General features: G+C 47.9%; 1 protein-coding gene across 1 annotated transcript in view; it reads right to left on the reverse strand.

Annotated features, from left to right (window-relative positions):
- Window positions 1–5,498: 5,498 nt before the first annotated feature.
- Window positions 5,499–20,720, reverse strand: part of LOC100714792 (sodium- and chloride-dependent transporter XTRP3A) — a 30,645-nt gene continuing 15,423 nt past the window's right edge. Inside the window, exons 5-11 of the mRNA XM_003477021.5 lie at window positions 18,748–18,858; window positions 18,085–18,326; window positions 17,415–17,577; window positions 13,717–13,921; window positions 13,125–13,284; window positions 11,618–11,783; window positions 5,499–6,509 (exon numbers count right to left, since the gene is read on the reverse strand). Of these exons, the coding sequence (XP_003477069.2) occupies window positions 6,360–6,509; window positions 11,618–11,783; window positions 13,125–13,284; window positions 13,717–13,921; window positions 17,415–17,577; window positions 18,085–18,326; window positions 18,748–18,858 (1,197 nt within the window). The 3' untranslated portion in view covers window positions 5,499–6,359. The remainder of the gene's footprint in view (window positions 6,510–11,617; window positions 11,784–13,124; window positions 13,285–13,716; window positions 13,922–17,414; window positions 17,578–18,084; window positions 18,327–18,747; window positions 18,859–20,720) is intronic.

The following is a 20,720-nucleotide window of genomic DNA, read 5'->3' on the forward strand; positions in this document are numbered from 1 at the left end:
CAATGTACAACCACTTCATCCATCACCTCGAGCTTTATTTCTTTGTGTTGGGAATGCAAAGCTCTCTGCTAGCTGTTCTGAAACACACAATTAATGTTATCACCCACAGTCCTCCTCCCCCTTGCACTCCAGAGGTCCCCACCTTGGGGTGTATTGCTGGACCACAGGCCAGTTCTACTGGGCTGTGTTCAACAGCTCCCCTTTGCTGTGACAGTGCCTCCAAGCCAATGAACTGCAAAGCAGAAGTATATTCTGAGTCATGGTTTAAGTCCATAGTCGCTCACTATTGCTTTTGGGGCTGTGGCAGGGCAGAGCATCCTGGCAGGAGAGCTGCCAGGAAGTGAATGGAACAAGCGCAGGTGACTTTGCTGAAAAGAAGTTGGTTATAAACTAGGACGGTGACACATGCCAGTAATCCTAGTCATCTAGAAGGCTGAGGCAGGGGGACGGCAAATTTGAGCTTGGCCTGGGCAGTGTAGAAACTCAGCAAGACACTGTCTGAAAAGCAGAAGAGGCCTGGGGAAGGGGCTCAGTGTGAAGGCCCTGGCTTCTAGCCTAGCACCAGGAAGGAGAAGGATGCAGGGGACCCACAGGTTTGCTGTAAATATACGGTTGTATTATTCCTCAGGTGTCTTTTGTGTTCCATTGGTCTGCATGCCTGTTTTTATGCGGCTTGGTGGTTTTCTGCAGTGATTTAGTTTGATTCCATTTTATTTCATACTTGTGTGTCTGGTGGTGAGTTTTACACTTTCATGTGTTTTCATGGTGGTAGTGATTGTCTTTTCACTTCTAGATACAGGACTCACTTAAGCGTGTTTGTTTTGAGACCAGGTCTCCCCATGTAGCCCAGAGTTCCTCAAACTGGAGATGATTCTGCCTCTGCCTACAGACCCTAGAATTTCTGGTGTGCACCATCACCTTGGCTTCCCTCAAGCTTTTCCTGTACGATGCCACATCAGTGCAGAATGCCTCAGATTTTTCTTATCAGGGACTGAGCCCCAAAACTTTTATCATGAGATATCCCTATATTGTCCTAATTTACTAGGAGTCCCTATTGACTGTCTCTTACTAAAATTAATGTAGGCAGTAAATGTAATTATGAGTATGTGCAGGAAGACACAGCTGTGTGGTGCAGAGTTCCTTCCTATCCATCTTCTCATCTGGAAATGTACCCTCAGGTGAGTGGGGACTCTTGAGTCGGTCACTTTCCTATGAGTTAACTGACTTTTCCTTTGGAAATTTTTAGAATGAGGTTTTCTATCTCCAGCAAATAGGCAAAAGATGTGGCGGGAGATCTCTGATTCCTTCTCGCAGTCCTCTCAGGCAGATCAGTGGTTTGTGTGGACCGGTCACCTGCTGGGAGAGCTGTCTGCACAGCTGGAGGTGAGGACTCAGAGCTGCTGTCCACTTGCTGTCTGTGCATCACAGGGCTCCTGGCCACCAGGGATTTGGATGAGAAGTTTTAGCTGCAGCTTCTGCACGCTGAGCAGGCCAACCCCCTCCAGCTGTGCAGGTTGAGAGAGGCTGAGGCCTGTCCTGTGATCTCCTGTAGGAGAAAGAGGCACTGCTTTCTCTGTGAGAACAGGTGGCTCTTGGTGGATGCTGGACTTCTGGAGTTCTGGAGCCAGAGCAGCAGTCTGGGTCTTGAAGGTGCCCCAGAAGTCTGGAGCTACTGGGAATGAGCAGAGCCTTATTCAGGTAGTCAGGCCATCAGGGTGAGCCCTGGAGGGGACCCTGGGACCCCAGCTCTTCCTCTTCCCAGCCATCTGAAGTGACCAGTTTGGCTCCACATGAGGCTATCTAACCAAGGTCCAAAAGGCAGATTACCATGGACTGAATACCGTGAGCCACATGGGCCTGTCCTCCTCTAAGATGATTCTCTGGGTACTTTGTCACAGTAACAGAAACATGGACACAGCCAGTAGGAGCCAGCCTGGGTCACCACTGCCAGCACCTGAGTGCTTTTTTGGGAAAGAGGTTTCAGCTGCAATTAGTATGGGTATCTTTTCCCAGAGCAGTGATATTTGCTGGAGGCCAAAATTGTGAATGAGGGAGGTAAATGTTCTGCAGTTTTATTAGTGTTCCAAAATCAAAACCGGTGGCTATTTAAGCCCAATGATGGAGCTGCTTCCTTAATGTAATACAAGAAGTTCCCTCGAGTGTCTTATAGGACAGAGGCCACATGGGTATCACATGCTTGTCCTTTTCTTTCCTTTCTGCTAGGTCCCACACGCCAACAGCATGCCAGATCCCGATTCTTACCATCCATGCTGGGGAAAGGAAATTTTTCTGTAGACTCATCACCACTGTGAGCCCTGAAATTCTTGCTCCAGGCATGATGTCCCACACGCTGCCACCCCCAAGGCCATTAATTTCACCCAGCAACCTTGCCTCAGCTTTGCAGCTCTGCCAAGGCCTGTGGTGAATGCTGGGGTAAATTCCACTCCTGGAGGTAGAGGAGCCTCTGGGAGTCTCCCAGGTAGTCATGGAAACAGACAGTGGTGTTGCCCTCCAAGCTGGGAGCCTCAGGGTGCAGTGGCTGTAGTGACAGAGGAGAGTGTGGGGGGAAGAAGTGCAGCCCTATGGGAACCAGCCGGTGTGCCATGGCGGCACCAACACACTCTCCACCGTGCACACCATGTATACTTTGTACCCACTCTGTGATTCCCTAACCCTTACCCACCCCTCTCCACCCCTCACTCCTGACCCTCTTTGCTAATAAGAGCTCCTCTTCTATCTTCCTGCTTCTTTGTTAGATTCCCTGAGTCAGGGAGAACACATGATGCTCGTCAGTCGGAGTTGGGATCCAGTTCCAGTCATTTTCACGTAAATGACACAATTTCCTTCTTCTCTGTGGCTGCGTGACACTCAGTAGTGTATATATGTCATCTGTCTGCTGATGGACATTTAGGCTGGTTCCATACCACAGCTATGGCGAATGGTGGCACAATAAACACAGCTCTGCAGGGAGCCCTGGAGTACAGAGCCTTTAGTTCCTGTGGGTGTTTACCAAGGAGGGGTATAGGAGAGTTCTAGTTTTGTGCTTTGAGGAAGTTGCATTCGGATTTCCCTACTGTTTACATCCCCACCAGCAACACCCAACTGCTTAGTGTTTTTTATATATTGTTACTAACAGTCTGTCAGAAGAGTAGCTGGCAAAGACTTTTTGTGTTCTGTAGGCTGTCTCTTCACTCTGGTAGTTATTTCCCTTGCTGTGCAGAAACTTAAATGGATGTAGTCCCAGTTAATTCTTGTTATTATTTCCTGTGAGTTGGAGTCCAATTCAGGAAGTCTTTGCCTGTGTGATGGCTTCACCTGTTTCTTCTAGCAGGTTTAAAGTTTCAGATCTTTTATCTTTGACTGATTTCGAGCTAATTTTTTGCACAGGTGAGAGATACGGATCTAGTTTTTGTCTTCTACAAGTGGATCTCCAGCTCTCCCAGCACTCTTCACCAGGGGGGGACTGTATTTTCTGCAGTATTTCTGGCTTTGTCCAGAGCTCCACGGCTGTAGCCGCATATCTGTCCTGCTCCCTCAGTCTGCACGTCTGCTTTTGCACCAACACTGTGCTACTTCATTACTGTGATTTTGCAGCACATCTGAAATCAGATACTGTGATGCCTGCGCCTGCATCTGTCTGCTCAGGACTGCTTTGCTGTTCTAGGTTTGTTGTTTCCATCTGAATCTCAGGACTGGGTTTTCTAGCTCTGTCACTGGGATTACATGGAATCTGCAGACATCTTTAGGTAACTGTCATACAATATTGAGCAGCAACCAGCAAAAGCAAAGCAAACATTGGCAAACTTTTCTATGTCAGGTCTTCCAGTGGGCTCAAGTGGATGCTTGGGAAATCCCTCACTCTTTGTGATGTCCCAGGAAACCATAGCAGAATGGAAGTCAAACTGCACACTTTTCCATCTGGAACCCAATGAGCCCCATTTTGCCTGGGACATTGGCAAATGCTGTTACACACTGGTGTAAGAGCGGCATGTGTGTGGTAGAAACTTTATTTTGGATTTTGACCTTTTCTGGGGGAGTTGTGCTATTGGATGTGGGCAGCTCCCTGTTAGCACACAGTCACCAAGGTCAGCACCCGGCACTGCGGTGTGCAGTGCTGCTGAGCTGTGTGCTTGTTGGGTCAGGTCCAATCAGTGCAGCCCCAGCGTCCAATACTGATCACTTTACTTTGGGTTTGCCTGCATGGCTGGAGATCTAGCTATGTGATAGATTATGGGGGGCCTGGACTACATGATTTAAGATCCTCAAAGTTCTGAGGTCAAGGTGACCTTGCCTTAGGAACAGGGAGATATACAGAAGGCCATGTGTCCCAGCCATGGGTACAATGTTGATAACCCAGCACTCCCTGCAAGACAGCACCTGCTGAGGACAGCTGTTGAAACAGGCATTTGGGTTTAGAGAAAATCTGGTTCCTCATTAACTTAATCCTTATCCACCTATTTTCTACAGTTACTGTTCCATGAAATGAGTGCTACCCCTCCCCTTGTGCTTCCTGCTAGCCAATAAAAGTGAGCCAACCAGAGGTAGCCAAGCCAGTCCACTAGGGGTGAACTCCTCTCAGTTCCCTTTGTACTCTGCAATGTCTCTTTGTGTTTATTTCCCATTGAGTCCCCTGCAGGTACTGCATGCTCCACACTGAATGGCATGCTGTATTCCTGAAGGCATTAGTTTGCCCATCTCATGTCCAGGAGCACACACTATTCCCTGGAAGTGATCATTCTGCATAAAGGAAATGTTCGAAAATGCTTTCAAAAGTTTCAAAGGGCATTGTTGATATGTTTCTAAACATACCACTCACTTTTCTTTAGTGTAGCACTGATTTGTTTACTGCAGTAAAAAAGAAAAAAGGAAGACAAACTTATATGGTAGACTGTTATAATCATAACTATGGTATGTTTCACTGCCAAGATCTCTGTTTAATCTGTTCAGTTCCACTATCAGAAAAACAACAGCAACAAAGATGGCAGATAAGACAGCCAAAAAGCACTCTTAATGCCTATTTTTGTTGTAGGGAAGTTTACAGCATGAAAAGGAAAGAAGCCACCTCTGGCTGATATCCAGAGTGGGTGTCTATAGAAGCTGGACATTGTTAGCAGCATAATCCCAGCACTCTGGGAGGCTGAGGCAGGAAGACTGTGAATATAAATTCAGCCTAGGCAATTTAGTAACTTAGCAAGACTCTATCTCAAAATTTTAAAATATGAGCTGGTGATGTGGATAAGTGAAAATTTTGGGTTCCATCCTCAATATTGTGAGTGCATGGCTGCACACACACACATGCACACGCATGCACACACACACACACACACACACACACACACACACAAACACAGATGTCTGTAGAAATATACCCAGAGAGACTCTTCTGAAATCCATAATCTCGACAAAGCAAGGCACGTTGGGAGTTTTTTGGAAAGGTCCTCTCACTTCAGGATAACACTGGTGTACTTATTGCAGTAAAAAGAAAAAAGGAAGACAAATTCACATGGTAGACTAGTGCTTTAATCATAAATATGGTGTGTCTTTAATGATAAGATGCTGTTTAAATTATATACATTAGAAATTTTTCTTATGTACAGATAAACAACATGGGCTGATTGTAACCGATGCCTGGGGTCTTCTAGAGTTGGCCACGAGTTCCAAGTGCAACACTGAGTCTTCGCAAAGCTGATTCACTCTCATCCTCATGGTGCGTTCTGGCGACCTTTGCAGGGCACTAAGATACCAGAGACAGGTGGCTGTGCAGACCCTTCCTCCGTTCGGGAGTTGGGAGCAGTAACCTGGGGCAATTTTGTAAACAGGGGTGGTCCTGGGCACAGCCAGAGACCCTAGGATCAGAGAAAGATGACTCCTGTTGAGTCCCCAACAAAGGTCTCACTCCATGTCTGGGTCAGTCGTGTTAACACTGAAAGGGTGGAGGGAAACCTAGAAATTGTGTATTCACTATGACTAAAAAAAGAAAATTTCAAACCAACGATGTCCCAATTTGTCACCTTAGGCACTTCAAAACTGCTTCAACTGGAGTAAACTTTTTTTCAGCTCAAACCCCAAACTGCCTAATTTTGATCCCAGAAGTACCAAATCATCGTCACCTCGGTTTCAGGACTCCGCAGAGTCTGGAAGCCGTCTTCCTGAGGAGTGGCCTGCACCCCTGATCTGGGGGAGGTTGCATGGCTTGATCCAGGCTGCTAGGGCGGGGAGAGGGGGGTGTCCTGGGATTTGGGTGCCTCCAAGGGACGTTCCGCCGCACCTCTTGCTCCTTGCCAGACACCGGAAGTGGCGGGAGGACTTCCGGCTCAGGCGGGCTTCACTTCCGGTGGGAAGTCTCGCACGTGCAGTTCTCAGGCTACAGGGACTGAGGAACCCTTCTTGAGGCGCCGCATGACGTAAGTCCCCAGGGCCACCAGAGGGATGCACATGGTGGAAGAGGCCACGAGCAGTCCAATGACGACCACAGCGTAGGCAGGATAGTCCTTGGTCACCAGCCGGCCCTGGGGGGACACGCAGGGTCAGGGAGGGGCCTTCCCGCTTCCCGCCACAGCTTCCTGAGTGCGGGCAGGCCTCGCCGCCAAGAGGTGGGAGACTGGGAGCGCCTGGGACACCCAGGTGGCCTCGGTCTCACACACAGTGCTCGACCATGGCCAGCCGAGAAAACAGGCTCCCTGATGTGGCGAGGAGAAGCCACCCAGGGGCGCGCAGCATGACGGGAAGCTGGGGCGGCCTCTCGGGCGTGAGTGCCAAGGGGCCTTCTGGGAAGCACGCTTCCCACAGGGCTCGGCCAATGTGTCGGCGCAGGCGCACTTCCTGGTGGCCTTGTCCCTGGGGCCTGCAGAGCCCTTGCCCGCTGGGGGCGGCGGGGGGGGGGTGAGGGAACCCGGCTTTCTCAGCCTAGCACATTACGAAGAAACTATTTTTCCTTCTCATTCTTTTTTGTTCCCCAGTGACTAATCCAGTCTGTTGGGACACTTAAATTAACCTGGGCCTGGGGCCCCTGGGGGAAGCAATTTGGGGACCCTGAGGGGACAGTGCCCTCTGGTGGCGTCATTTGGAAATGACGCTTCCAGAAGCTTCCTTGGGGACATTCGGCCCAGGACCAGAGGACTGTCCTGGCTTCCCTGAAGCACATGTGCCCTGCTCTTGCTGCTCTTGATAAAACAAGAGAACGATGATGACGGTTAGGCAGTTGCAAGCCCAGAGTCTGAGCTCTGGTAAATTCTTGGCAGCTAGAAATAGCAGGTCATGAACCCTTTGGGTTCTCGTAGAGCCACCTGGGGTTCTTGGCAGGAAACTCGAAATTCCTGGTGCCTTGTTTGGTAGCTGTGGTGCTGGTTTGTAAAGAAGAGACTTAAGATCCTAGAGACAGCTGGTGTGTGAGGAGATGGGATTGAACTGTCTGTTTATAGAGTGGTAACTGCATTACCATGTTCTGTAGTATGGCTAAAATGTTAAATTGGTGGATTTTGACAAACACATTCATCTCAGTGGGTTGGCGAGATGGAACAAAGGTGTTTTTAGAACTGGAGATACATTTTTTGCCTGGATTGCTGGCCAGTCAGAGTTCATTTTAGGCATTCAGTGTACAATACCTGTTGTTTGAATATCTCAAATACAGCAACTTTTACAGTTTTTCCTATGGGGAAAGAAATAACTTGATGTTTTCACTTTGCCTCATATCTCAAATCTCATGGTTAATCTAGAAATAATAAACTGGGTAAATAATTCATTGAGATAAGTGTTTATAAATGTATATGATATACAAAGCATCTGAGTTATTTGTAAATAAGGCAAAATATTGAAACATCAGTTACTAAGTTTAATTTAGGTACTCTTAATTTCATAAAATAAAATAAAATGTATTTTGTAGGTTGTGTTTCTTAAAAGCCTTTGTAATATATACTGTCAAAATATGTAATCTAGAAATGGGCTGGGCATGGTGGTGCATGCCAGTAATTCCAGCACTTTTTGGGAGGCTGAGGCAGAAGGATCATTGCAAGTTCAAGACCATCCTAGGCTACAAAGTGAGCTCAAGCCCAGGCTGAGCTGCATAGTGATCAACCACCACCACCACCACCACCACCCCCCCCCGCAAAAAAAATCTAGATTCAAAAACAAAAATACTGGGTTTTCCACTCCACAGATATACTGCTTTTAACGTATGTGCAGTTCTTACACCTAGAGATGACATTTACAGTTTTCTAGAGAATGAACATGAATATATAAATCTCAGTTGGCAAGCAAATGTTTGAGAATCTAAAAATAGACATGGTCTGAGTTCTATAGGTTTATAATCAGGTATTATTTAAACATATTATTGGACTTCTTGTATCTAAGAGATTTAATTGTGTTTTTCTTTCCTTCTCTTAAACCTAAACTAACAGATGGTTTAACATATACTGACAACAGATATGTGGTTTTTTGGCTGGGAACCACAAATCGCAATGGCCAATTTTGCATACTTCCTTAAGAGATAAAATGAAATTTGGGATTTTTGGTACCACTCATTTGAGATTTCCCATTAACTCTTTAGGGATGGGCCATCCTCTCCCACCCACTCAGACTAAAACTAAAACCACTAAGTCTAAAAAATATTCCAGGGCAAGGTCCTCCTTAGAATCACACTGCCCTGTTCAGTCATCCCAAGCTTATACTTGTTGGTTGAATCACAGACCTCTGAGTCTTCCACCAGTTTTGAATATTGCACTATCCCCACCTGTCACTGTGCACACCCAATAAACGGTGGCTGCTCTGTTGGTCCATCTGTCATCTCTCCTAAAACAGCACTTTGAATATACGCATCTTTTGAGTAAGACATTTGGATATGTTCTGTTCAGAGAGACAATCTGTTCTAAAAAATATGTTTTTAGATGCGAAAGTATTTCACATGATAAAATAAGATATCATTCTAAAATCAAATGACTGAATTGTTCTCTAATGAAAAAAGAAAGGAACAGATTTAAAGATCTAAATGAGTTGCAAAGATCTGAACCAACTGCAGCAGGTTTATAAAAGATTAGTTTTATAAGAGGAGACTGGTGTGTATAATATTAAGTTGGCTATAACTGAAAAGGGGTTATTTCCAGGGTTTCCTAAAATCAAATTTTATTTTATTTTATTTTTTGGTACTAGGGATTGAACTCACAACCTCATGCTTGCCAGACATGTACTTAAGCTGCTGAGCTAAAACCCCTGGCCTCTAAAATGAGATTTTAATGTGCACATGTAATACCAGAATTTAGTCTGTTACAATTTTTTTATTTTGTTTTGTTTTTATATTTGTCTTTTTGAGACAGGCTTTTACAGGCAGCTCATGTTGGCCTTTAACTCACTTTGTAGTCCAGGATGGCCTCAAACTCACAGTGATCCTTTAGACTCCAGAGTGCTGGGATTACAGGCGTGTGCCACCCTATCCAGCAGTCTATGATGTTTAGCACAAGGCTTTCTTGAAATACTGATCATGTGGAGGACCACCTGGATAACTCTCCATGAAAGAAGAGAAGTTGTCTCCATTTTGGCTAAACATGGGCCTGTTTCCATGTATTGATATGTACGGAGCTGTCTAGGACTTTTCCTTATCCCCTCACTTGGCTTTAAGCACTGCAGACTGGCTGGTGGAGGTGCTGATGTGTAGTCTTTGAAGCAAGGCAGCAGGTCAGTGTTGCCCTGTCCTGTAGCTTCCAAAAAGCATGTGTAAGCCTGGCAGGAGGGAGAGAGAGCCATGTTCCACAATGCTGGATGGGATGGAGCCTCTGGGTAAGAGGCTGTGACTTCCCAAGGCATAAACAGTTACACATCAGAGCTGAAGCACTGAGCCCAAAGCATTAGATGCGTCCTTGACTGTGTGATGCAAATTCCCCTTTCACATACCCTTCTCTCTGCACATTGCAGAGGGGATTTCAGGGCTCCTTCCCAGCTCAACTATAGCACCCGTGTACTTCACGCCATTCTCAAGTCACTCATTTGGGGCCATTCCCTGCTTCATGAATGAGTAAAACCTGGGTTTGGCCCTGGGTCAAGGCCTTTGTTCCAGTTAGCTATCATCCTAGCTGGACTTAGGACCCCTTGGCTCCCCACAACTACAAATATGCCTTGTGTTTTTATTCTTACCATGACTTGCATTAGAAGTGGTAGATTGGAATTAACTTGCTAGAATTCCAAAAATTTTCCATGGGATTACCTCAGTGAGGACCAGGAAGGGCTCTCCATATGTTCTTCATGCAATTTACAAAAGAAATGGCTCAAAGAACAAAGATTTTTGTATATCAAAATAATGTCTTGGGCTTTTTGCACTTATTAGGGTTTTGATTGCATTTAGGGAAATGAAATCTTTAGAGACTTAGGGTTTATTTAAGCATCTGTTACTAAGGCCTTTAAGGGAAGTCTGGTGCATCTCAGGTTAGATGAACACTGTAGGATAAGTGCTCAGCTTCATAAAGTTTATTAGTGCTTTATAATGCTATGTATCTTTTAGTGATACCAATTTTATAAAAAAAATTTAAAGCCTTTTGGTCCTGGTATAAGGCTGCCAGTCATGACTGTTGGCTTAATACTGTGAAAGAAACCAGATTGTTTTCCTGACTTGCTAAGCTCCTCTCTATTAATCCATGCACTCCTTATAGCATTTCAGAGGTGAGCTAGGTTCCATGTAGTCATTGAGGATAATCTTGCTTTATCCTGAATTCAAAATGAACTTATAACTTATTAATTAATTACAGCATTGGACATTAAACTCAGTGCATTTGTATGTGTGGCAAGCATTCTACTAATGAGCTAAATCTCAGCCCTTTGTTTTATTTTATTTATTTATCTTTGTCTTTTTCTTTTTTATCGGTACCGGGGATTGAACTCATGACTACCTGCTTGCAAGGCAGGCGCTTATGCCGCTGAGCTAAATCCCCAGACCGCTTTGTTTTATTTTTAGTGTTGAGACAGGCCCCAGCAGTAAACAGCCAGCAGAATGACACATGCCCCATAGAGACAGAGAAAGGACAAGAAGATGGGGTGTTCGATGGGGTGGGGTGACAATTTGAAAGCTCAGCACTTCCCCAGCTTCCCACAGGCAAACATCTGCTAGGAAGCAAAAAGTGCTGCCCTCCAACCCTGCCAAGAAGGTTTTGACAAAAACAGGATTTTAACCTATTCTTGGCTCCCCGCCACATATACCCCTGGGTTCCCTGCTGTCACCAAAGCTGCAGGGCTGCTGTGTGGAGGAGGCCAAGAGCTGCCTTCCCCAGTGGCCAGGTTGGGAACAAGTTGCTTTTTCCCCTTTCCTAATGGCAGGTAGGCAAGTGATGCAGTCATTGGACTGGGTGGAGCCCCTACTGAGCCCTGGTTGTAAGGGTGCCTAGCGTTCCCGAGAGGCAGGACCACTGTCAGAGCCTGAGAACACTTAGGTTCCTGGATGTAGACTGAATCTGTGGGTGACAGCATGGCACATGTGTAACAGCTCAGAGCCTGTCAGCTGCCTTGTGGATTGTGGTTCTCACCAGTGATCTCTCCACCACAGCACAGCTCCTGGAGTCAGAGGAAGAAAGCCTCCCCCGATCCCAGGTGAGGTGACTTGGGAGCCCAGTCACACCAACCCTGCAGGGATGACAGGTACCTGAGTGGCATCCCAGGCTTGGTACTGCAGGGTCCCCGACAGGATGTAGTCAGCCAGGTAGAAGAGGAAGAGGCTGACGATGAGTAGCGGGCTCACGAATGCCCACATGACCTTCCAGTACCAGTTGAGGGCACGGCCAGTCATGGCCTCGAGCTCGGCTCCGAATCTGCATGCAGTGGGAGAGAACCTGGGTTTGTGCTGCTGCCGGAGCCAGGCGAACCCAGCGGGTCCTCTGCACCTAGAAGTCTGCCCTGGGTACCCTGAGCTGTATGTACCCCGGGGCCCCTCGGTGAGGCTGAAGGGAGAGAAGGCCGGAGGCTGCCAGTAAAGGAGGCTGCCAGTAAAGGAGTCCCTGCTGCTGGCCTTCAGGGGAAACTGTGGTGTAGACCAGAGGGCAGGGCCAGGGGCGGTGGGGGCCAGGCACAAAGGATGCAGTCCAGTCTGTGTCCAGGACAGAGCCCCTTGGGTGGCTTTGCCTCCCTGCCCTCTGCCCTGTCCATGGGCATCAGCACTGCCTGTTAGAAACACCCTGGGTCAGGACCCCTGTGTGCTAGGGACCACAGGATTCAGGGCAGAGGCTGAGCCCAGCCTGAAGATCAAGTTGTTTAAAACTTCTCTCTTTTGATAAGAGAGGGGATGGAATTGGGCAAGAGGTCACTATCACCATAGTCCTGGTCTCCCGCACCCATCTTCTACACAGTGCTCATGGAAGGCTCTGCAGAGCACTGCTGACAAAGCCAGGCTTGGGGCTCCAGGCCACCAAGGCTCCTGTTTGTGACATAAATACCTGAGATGGTTAAATTGACAGAGGTCAGAAAGAAAGGGTTTTCTCTTTCCCTTCATCCCTCCCTGTCCACTCTTGGGTACAGAAAGGTGCCAAGCAGGAGGTCGTTGTTGCGGGAGGGCCACCAGATGGCACTGTTCCCATGCACAAGTGCAAGGGGCTTATGGCTTCTTGCCTTGATGAGACCCTGTCTCAACCGTGGGAAGTACGCTCAGTGTGAAGGCACTGGCTCCCATCCCCTGGACCAAAAAGGCAAAGCACAAAAACAACTTTGCAAGCTGTTGTGGATCAGCAGTGGGCCCCAGCTGCATGTTGCATCATCTGGGGTGACTGAAAACTTCCCAGTGCTGCCTGGGCACCTGTGGTGAGGACCCGACCTCAGTGGAATGTGCCTGATTCTTTAGGATGTCAGTTCTCAAGCAGACCGGTCAGGGTCCTCAGAAAACACTGGTGTTGGCTGATGATCAGAGAATCAAGTGCTGGGAGACTGGGTTCTCTTCCCAGGGAGCTGCAGGGTGCAGCAGGGCCAGCTGGGAACTTCCTCTTAAACACAGAGACAGGAAGCAGAGAGGCTGCTTGTGGAGCCCAGCAGAGGGCAGAGGTCAGGCAGAGCAGTGGGTGAGACTCAGGGAAAATGACAGGTTTGAGGGCGAAGAGCAACCTTCTAGAAGGGAAGGTACCAAGCCAGGGCGCTGGCGGCTGTGGGGTCCCCGGGCTCCTCACCTCCTCAGCCCGTACACGTAGCACACGGCGATGGCCTCCACCAACACGATGAGCAGCAAGGACAGCGTGGCCGCGTAGTCATTGAAGATGTCGAACCAGTAGCTCCCAGCCTCCATGGTGAAGAGCAGGCCGATGGCGCAGTTGACAAGGCACAGCAGACCTGGATGCCAGTGAGACACCTACTGGCCAGCCAGGGGCACCGCCTTCCCCTGCCCTCCCGCTCCCTCAGACAGCAGGGCCCAGCCCCGAGGGACTCTGTGCCCTGGGTCTGTCCACCTGGGCTGGAGGAGCCACCCTGCTGGGGACATCAGGCTCAACAGGAAGCAGGTGTGGGGAGCATTGTGCTCTCAGAGTGTCACCCAGGCTATGGGTGTAGGGTGTTGGGGACCCCGCTGCTCAGGCCCAGCCCTCGTGGGGAAGGAAGCAGGGGAGAGGCCGAGGTTTCCCCAGCTCCTGCTGTGTCAGGCACTGGTCCTCATGGAGTCCTTAAGCCTCAGGGCAGGGAACAACAGGGCCCTTTCCCCTGGAGCAGCCAGTGCCACCATGACCTAGAGCATGGGAGCAGCAGACAGGGCTCCAACATGACCAGTACCTGAGATGGCCTCCTTTGGCAGGTGGCTGGAGATGACCTGGCTGTCAGTCAGAGGGGTAAGGATGGCTGCAGTGTTTCCCAGCATGCTCCCCATGCCCAGCAAGAGCAGCATGAAGAAGTAGAGCACTGACCACAGCTGCGACACTTCCATGTTCTTAATGGCCTCGGTGTAGACGATGAAGGCCAGACCCGTGCCCTGGACAGCCTGCCCATGGGGAGAAGGCAGCAGTTACCCAGGAGACCAGTGGTTTCAAACACAGTGAATTCTGGCTCAGCCGAACCAGAGAAATGGGAGCTGCCTAGACACATCTCTGCAGAGCAGGGAAAGTTCTGTCTCCATGCCCTGCCTCAGCTTTCATATACTCTGGATACAGTGAGATCAAGCGTGGACACTGTTCGCTTCCAGTGTCATGACTGCCCAGGTGTCTTCAGCCCTCAGTGCTAGCGCTGGGGAGGTATGGTGGGCCCAGCTTGGTAGGAAGCTGGCCTTGTGGCAGTGCTCAGAGGGCAGTGTCCTGTGCTGGGGACCCTATGTGGACACATGGAGGTGTGGAGACTGAGTCTGCAGCTCCTGTTTAAAGACAAGTCCTCCGAAATGCCAGGGAGGCTCAGGAGCTGTTGTGGGCATGGGTGCCCCCGTCTCCCAGCAGGCAGTGCAGCAAAAGCAAACTCTGTATGTGTTAGTGCCTCAGTTTTGATCACCGAATTCCCAGAAATTGAGCAGCGAGCTCACACAGGAACTGGGAAATCCACAAGAAGACATCCCGAGTGAAGAGCCAGTGGGAATGAGAAAGCTAGGACTGTCCTCCCTGAACAGCATGTCACAGGCAAAATTGCTGTAGACTGGGGGGGTCTCCTCCTTCAGGATTCTTAGTTGAATCCCTGTCCCCCAATGTGAATGCACCTGGAGAGTGGGTCGTTAGTAGGCAGTTTAGGTTAAAAGTGGGGTCCTAAGTTAACAGGAATATGGCCCTTGACAGAAAGAGAGGGATGGATGGATGGATGAATGTCCCCATAAACCAGTAAGCCACATATTCTTGGACATACAGGCAGGTTCAAAGCAGGTGAGGAAGACTTCTAGCTACTGAACCAAAAAGGAAACTAGAAGGCAGAGCACGGAATCAGCATCACACGAGTTTCTGAAGAGGATCAAGGCCTTGTAACCTGGCATGGGGGCTACAATGTCTGCCAGGGAGGGAGCTCAGGGCATAGGCTGGTGAAGGCAGAGAGCTGGGCCAGAAGACCAGCAGGGAGAAAACGCTGCTGCACCCATGAACTGACCTAGAGCAGCACCACACAGGAAAGGGATTGCCAAGCAGACTGCCTTCCAACAAAGCCAGAAAATATCACCTCACAGGCAGCCAGAGCCCTTTGTCCTATGCGTGGTTAGTACTCTCTAGAAATGGTCTCTAAAAGGAGTCTCTAGAGCCCTAGAGACATTATATATAAGCATTTGTATTTCCACTAACACTTCCACCTCTCCTGTGCTAGCCAATAAAATTAGCAAAAAGGAACAAAATATAGACATTGGAAAGTATTGAAGTGTGTCTGCAGGTGTAGGATATTTTACATAGGAAGAAAACCCAAATCTATAGACAAAAGAATTCACGAATTCATCAAGGTGGCTCAGTGTAAGACATAGAGGATACCTGGAGGGATGGGTCACTAGGGGTATGACCTGGAAGGCTGTATTTTTGTCCCTGGCTTCCCCCCCCCCCCCTGCTTATTATTTGCTATGGATTGGGCAGCTTTCCTCTGCCATGCACTTCTGCTACACTGTTCCTGCCTTGGAGCCAGCCAGCTATGGACTGAACGCACTGAGACTGAGCCAAATAAACTTTCTCCATGCAGCTAGGCCTGCTGAGTATTTTTGTCTCAGTGATGGCAAAGTAGCTAATACAGATACAGATCTTGTTTTATTCTTCTCCATGTGGACATTGTTTCCCCAGAACCATTTATGAAAGAGAATGTCCTTCCTTTACTGTACCTTTGTGAAAAGTCAGTTGGCTGCAAACTGTGGGCTAATTTCTGGGCTCCCTTGTCTGTTCCATTGGTCTGTGTACCTGTTTTTATGCCAGTGACATGCTACTCTGTCTGTAGCTGTCAGATGTCTTGAAGTCAAGTATAATGATGGGTCCAATTTTGTTTCCTTGTTGAAGGCTGCTTTGACTATTCTGGGGTTTTTGGAATTCTACATGAATTTTATGATTTTATATTTCTATGAAGAATAACATGGGTATTTTGATGGGGATTGTATTGAATCTGTAGATTGCTTTGGGTAGTATGGACATTTTAACAATGATAGTTTTCCTAATCCATGAACATGAGGTATCTTTCCATTTTTGTGTTCTCTTGAGCTTCTTTCATCAGTGCTTTATAATTTTTTATCATAGAGATCTTTCATTTCCTTTGTTAAATTTATTTAAAACTCAAGCAACTCAATAGTAAAAACAAATTCACATAAGTAATATTCAAATGGTCTGAATAATCCTTGTTCAAAAGAAGACATACAGATAGCCAACAAGTATATGAAAAACACTCGGTATCGTTGTTAGTGAAATACAAGTCAAAGCCACAATGAGATATTATCTCACCCCACTTAGAGGGCTGTTACAAAAACAAACAGATGACAAGTACTGTGAAGGATGTGGACACAAGGGAACTCACATACAGGACTGACGAGAATGGAGATTAGTGCAGACATTCTGGTAAGAAAAGAGATTCCTCAAACAACTAAAAATAGAACTACTGCCCGAGCCATCAATCCCACAACTCAGAACGCATCCAAAGGAAGTTAAATCATATCACACACATACATCTGCACTACCATGGTTCTCACAGCAGTATTCATAGTATCCAGGAGTCAGAAACAACCTAAGTGTCCATTTACCCAGTGAAGGGTAGCTATTCAGTCACTAGGATGAAAACCTGTTGCTTGCAGTGCTATGGACGGAATGGCAGGAGACCACATTACATGAAATGAGCCAGACACAGAAAGACAGATACTCCACGTTCTCACTCTTATATGGAAACTGAAAAGTGAGCTGTCATAGGAGAACAGTGCAATGGCAGCCACTTGAGGCTCTGAACAGAAGTGGGGAAGGTGGATAGGAGAAGTGACAGGGAGGACCAGGGTGTGGACAAAGGTAGGACCAGCTCTGCTACACTGAGTATCATGGTAGGGTGACCCTGACCTAAAACAGTGTGATGCATTTCAGAACAACCTCGAGAGCCTAAAGGGTCCAGCACAGAAATGGTTAACACTGAAAAGCTAAAACTTCTAATTTACCCTTATTTGATCATTACATTTTACCCTATATCAAAATATGAAACTGTGCCCTAAAAATATGCACAAATATGTCAACAAAAATTTATTTGAAAAAGCACATAAACAAGGAATAAAAATGTAAAAGTGAAGGTTCTTGTTTCTAGAGAGTGAGGAAAATGTACCAGTAGGAAAAATAGGCAAGCTTTTAAATAAGTTCCTAAAATAGTAATACTGTCTTATTAAAATTTAAAATAAGAAAAGGAAAAGGAAAAGGGATTAAGGAAAAGACAATAGAGAAGTGCTTTTTAGTGACTAAGAATCCCAAACAGCAGCCAGGGACAGTGGCAGGAGAGGATCCAGTTATTCTTGCTCTAAGTCCCTGTGAACACGTGGGCACAGGCACCCCGGAGCCACCCGGCTGGCCCCTTACCGTGTCCAGCTCCGACTCCAAGCTGCAGTTTTCCAGGAGCGGGAAGACCTCGCTATACTTGCTCGGGTAGGTGGAAGCCAAGTAGCCCTTCACCTGCTCCAGGTTGCTGGCTGTCAGAAAGCCATCTTCAAGGTCAAAAGAATTGGTCAGCAGCAGAATCACCCTGCAGAGCAGACCACCAGCTTGACCTCCACTGGCTAGAGAGGCTGCTGGCCTTAGCGCCTCCCAGAAGCTTGGGGGTTGGGTGCTGTGCCACCTGCTCTTCCTTTTGCTGAGCTGAGGGGCAAGAGGGTACCTGTGAATGGCTGTGAGGAAGCCTCAGCCCTGACTGGGGGTGATGGCAAGAACCAACCTCCAACGGTGAGGTTACTTTAACAGCAGGACCAGTGAAGCCCAACAGATACTGTGTGCTAGGGCAAAAGCCACTGGAGCTGTTGATGTCCTGATCTACTAAGTAAGTGCTCTGAGCACCTTTGACTAGCCATGGTCCCCTGGCCCTGAATGCTGCTGGGAGGAGCCCGAAATCAAACCTTGGCTTGACTCCAGAACTGGAGCTTTTTGCCCACCTGTGGCTTCTGGGCAGCCACTTCTTGCCACCCTCCCTTCAGCTCAGAGCTCTGGGGACTGTCCTAACTCGAGGCCCAGGTCCTTGTGGGTCATCCCCGCTTACTTGTTCAAACAGTCTTCATAGTTGAAGGTGGCCTTGAAGCCATAGATGGAGAAGGTCACCACGCTGGCGAATATGGAGGTGGCGCTGTTGATGAGGGACACGACGATGGTGTGCTTCTGGCAGTTGTTAGAGGGCTCGTTGTAGCTGGCAAAAGCGATCAGGCTGCCAAAGCCCAGGCCGAGAGAGAAGAAGATCTGTGTGGCTGCATTGATCCAGGCCCTGGGGTTGGCCAGCTGTTCAACCTGGAAGGCCATCAGGGATGGGAACAGTGAACTCTATCAGTTGAAGATTCACACCCATAGGGAGGGAGGCCGAGTGGGCAAGGGCTTCCCCCAGCTCCTCCAGCCCTGGTCTGTGCGCCCCACTTCTCAGCACGCAAGCCACTCAGCAATCTTCCCATCACACTGTCCCATAGCACTTTAGAAGCATGTAATCAAGTGTCATGGGGTTGCAGGATCAAAAACACATGGCCTCAGACTTCCCAGCTAGGCCCTGTGTGAGTCTGGACATCCAGCCACGCTGGTCTGAGGCCTGGGTATGGAGGTGAGGCCTGGCTTCGCAGCTCCCTGTGGAGAGCTGCATCTCTCCCATCCTCCTTCCCCCCATCCTGGCAAGTGGTAGGATGAGTGAAGGGTGTCCTCACGACCCGCTCTGTGTTCTCACCTTGGGAGTAAACATGTACAGCAGACCATTGGTGGCTCCATGCAGGGTGAGACCTCTGACCAGGTAGATGATGAGCACACCATAAGGCACCAGTGCAGTGATATATGCCACCTGTGGTACCAGAGGATAGGGTCAGCATCCGGGTGAGCAAGCATGGCAGACCCAGCATCCCTGGAAGCAACACAGCCTGTTGGGTCTTCAGGCTGCAGCCCAACTGCTGCCAGCTGGAGGTGGCCTGGGCATTCTCGGTTGGATCATGGTCTGGCTTTGCCCTGGATGGGCTGGTGGGTGTGTTACCCCAGTCTGTAGCCACCAGGAAATTCTTAATTGGCAGACAAGAGGCAGCAGGCCCCAAGGCTTCTGCCCTCTGGCCTCCTTCAACCTGAATGTATTCCACATAGTTGGGGCACCAGCAAGTATTCCCATTGACATGTTCTCATTTCTGGGTAGAGAAGTCAGTCTGGGAAGCAAATAGGGGCGACCTAGTAGTGAAGCCACAGAAGAAGGCTGCCCATAGATGTGGGCATGTGTCTGCTCCGCTTCTGAATCTAATTTCACTCTGAACCATCTTTCTTGGTGCTGAAACAATGCAGGAAGAACGAAGATATCATAAGACATCTGTGTTATCTTTACAAAAGAAAACATTCAAGGACTTGAGGCTGGGCCCTTTTTCCATGGCTAAGTCCTGAGGGAGTCTGGCCAGTAATGCTCATAGAGGAAAATTAGTAGACATGAAATATGGGGGAAATATCCCCCCAATAAATTCAGTAGGAAGCAGACTGATCTGGTTCTCTACTACCCCATACAACTGTTGTCATTTCCTTAGACTTGAAATTGCTCATACATATTTTTGCCTTCTTTTGATGGTTAGTTGGGATTGAACCTGCAACCCTTACCCTAAACTACATTTCAAACCTTTCCACAGTTTCACTGTTAGGGTTGATACACTGTTTCAACTTGAGATGTTCAGAAGTTTAACTGAGAGACTCAGCAGGGAGTCAGGACCCTTACTTTGTAAATATCCTCATCTTGTGCAAAGGAGGATAAGATTTTGTGAATGCTGTACTACCATGAAGCGGGAGGGTGGCCTGGGTATAATATAAGGGAGAAGAGGCTTGTTTCCCCCTTTTGCTCTGGCTGCTGCCTTGAATTGCTGCCCTAGTGCCTTGCCACTCTGCCTTGGAGCCAGCTGATTATGGACGGAAACCTCCACAATAGTGAGCTAAATAAACCTTTCCTTCCATCATTTTGGGTGTCAGGTATTTTGTCCCAACAATGAGAAAACAGTAACCAAGACATTCACTAATTACCCCACACTTGGCTTGAACTTACTACTGTTCTGCAACAGCTTCCCAGAATGCTAAGATTACAGGCATATTCCATGATGGCCCTCTTTCAAAGCTAGGACACAGACCTTCAAGCGCTGTCTGCTCACGGAGGACTGCTATTTTTTTCTCTAAGTCACTTTCTACATGCAGCAGAGCCTTTTAAAGCAAAGAACAGTGTTGCAAGAGTGCTCCATGTTTGAGTTCCCTGAGAGTTTGGGTCCACCTGTGAGAAACATGGCTGGTGACCTCTCTCTGGATGGGTCTGAATTATATTCTGGCTGTCTCCTCAGATACTGAAGTGAATATACAGACAAAGAATTTAAAAGACCAATCTTTAAGCTGATACATGAGATGAAAGAAGAGACAAGTAATCACCTGAGTGGATTAAGGAAGATAGCACAGGATATGAAGGACCACCTTGGTGAAGAGATGCAAGTTATATCAGGTATATAGCTCAGTGGCACAGCACCTGCCTGGCAGGTGTGAGGTTGAGAGTTTGATTACTAGTACCCTTCCAAAAAAAATCTAATTTAAAGAGATGCAAATTAGGAAATAGAAACAAGCAGAAACCATGGAAATAAAACATCATTGAAAGTCAATGCAGTACACAAGATCACTGAGAAGAATGTCAGGAGCTCAGGACGG

The sequence above is a fragment of the Cavia porcellus genome, unplaced genomic scaffold (assembly GCF_034190915.1).
Source record: "Cavia porcellus strain 051 isolate PalLab524CR breed Dunkin Hartley unplaced genomic scaffold, mCavPor4.1 scaffold_14, whole genome shotgun sequence".
NCBI classification, from domain to species: Eukaryota; Metazoa; Chordata; class Mammalia; order Rodentia; family Caviidae; genus Cavia; species Cavia porcellus.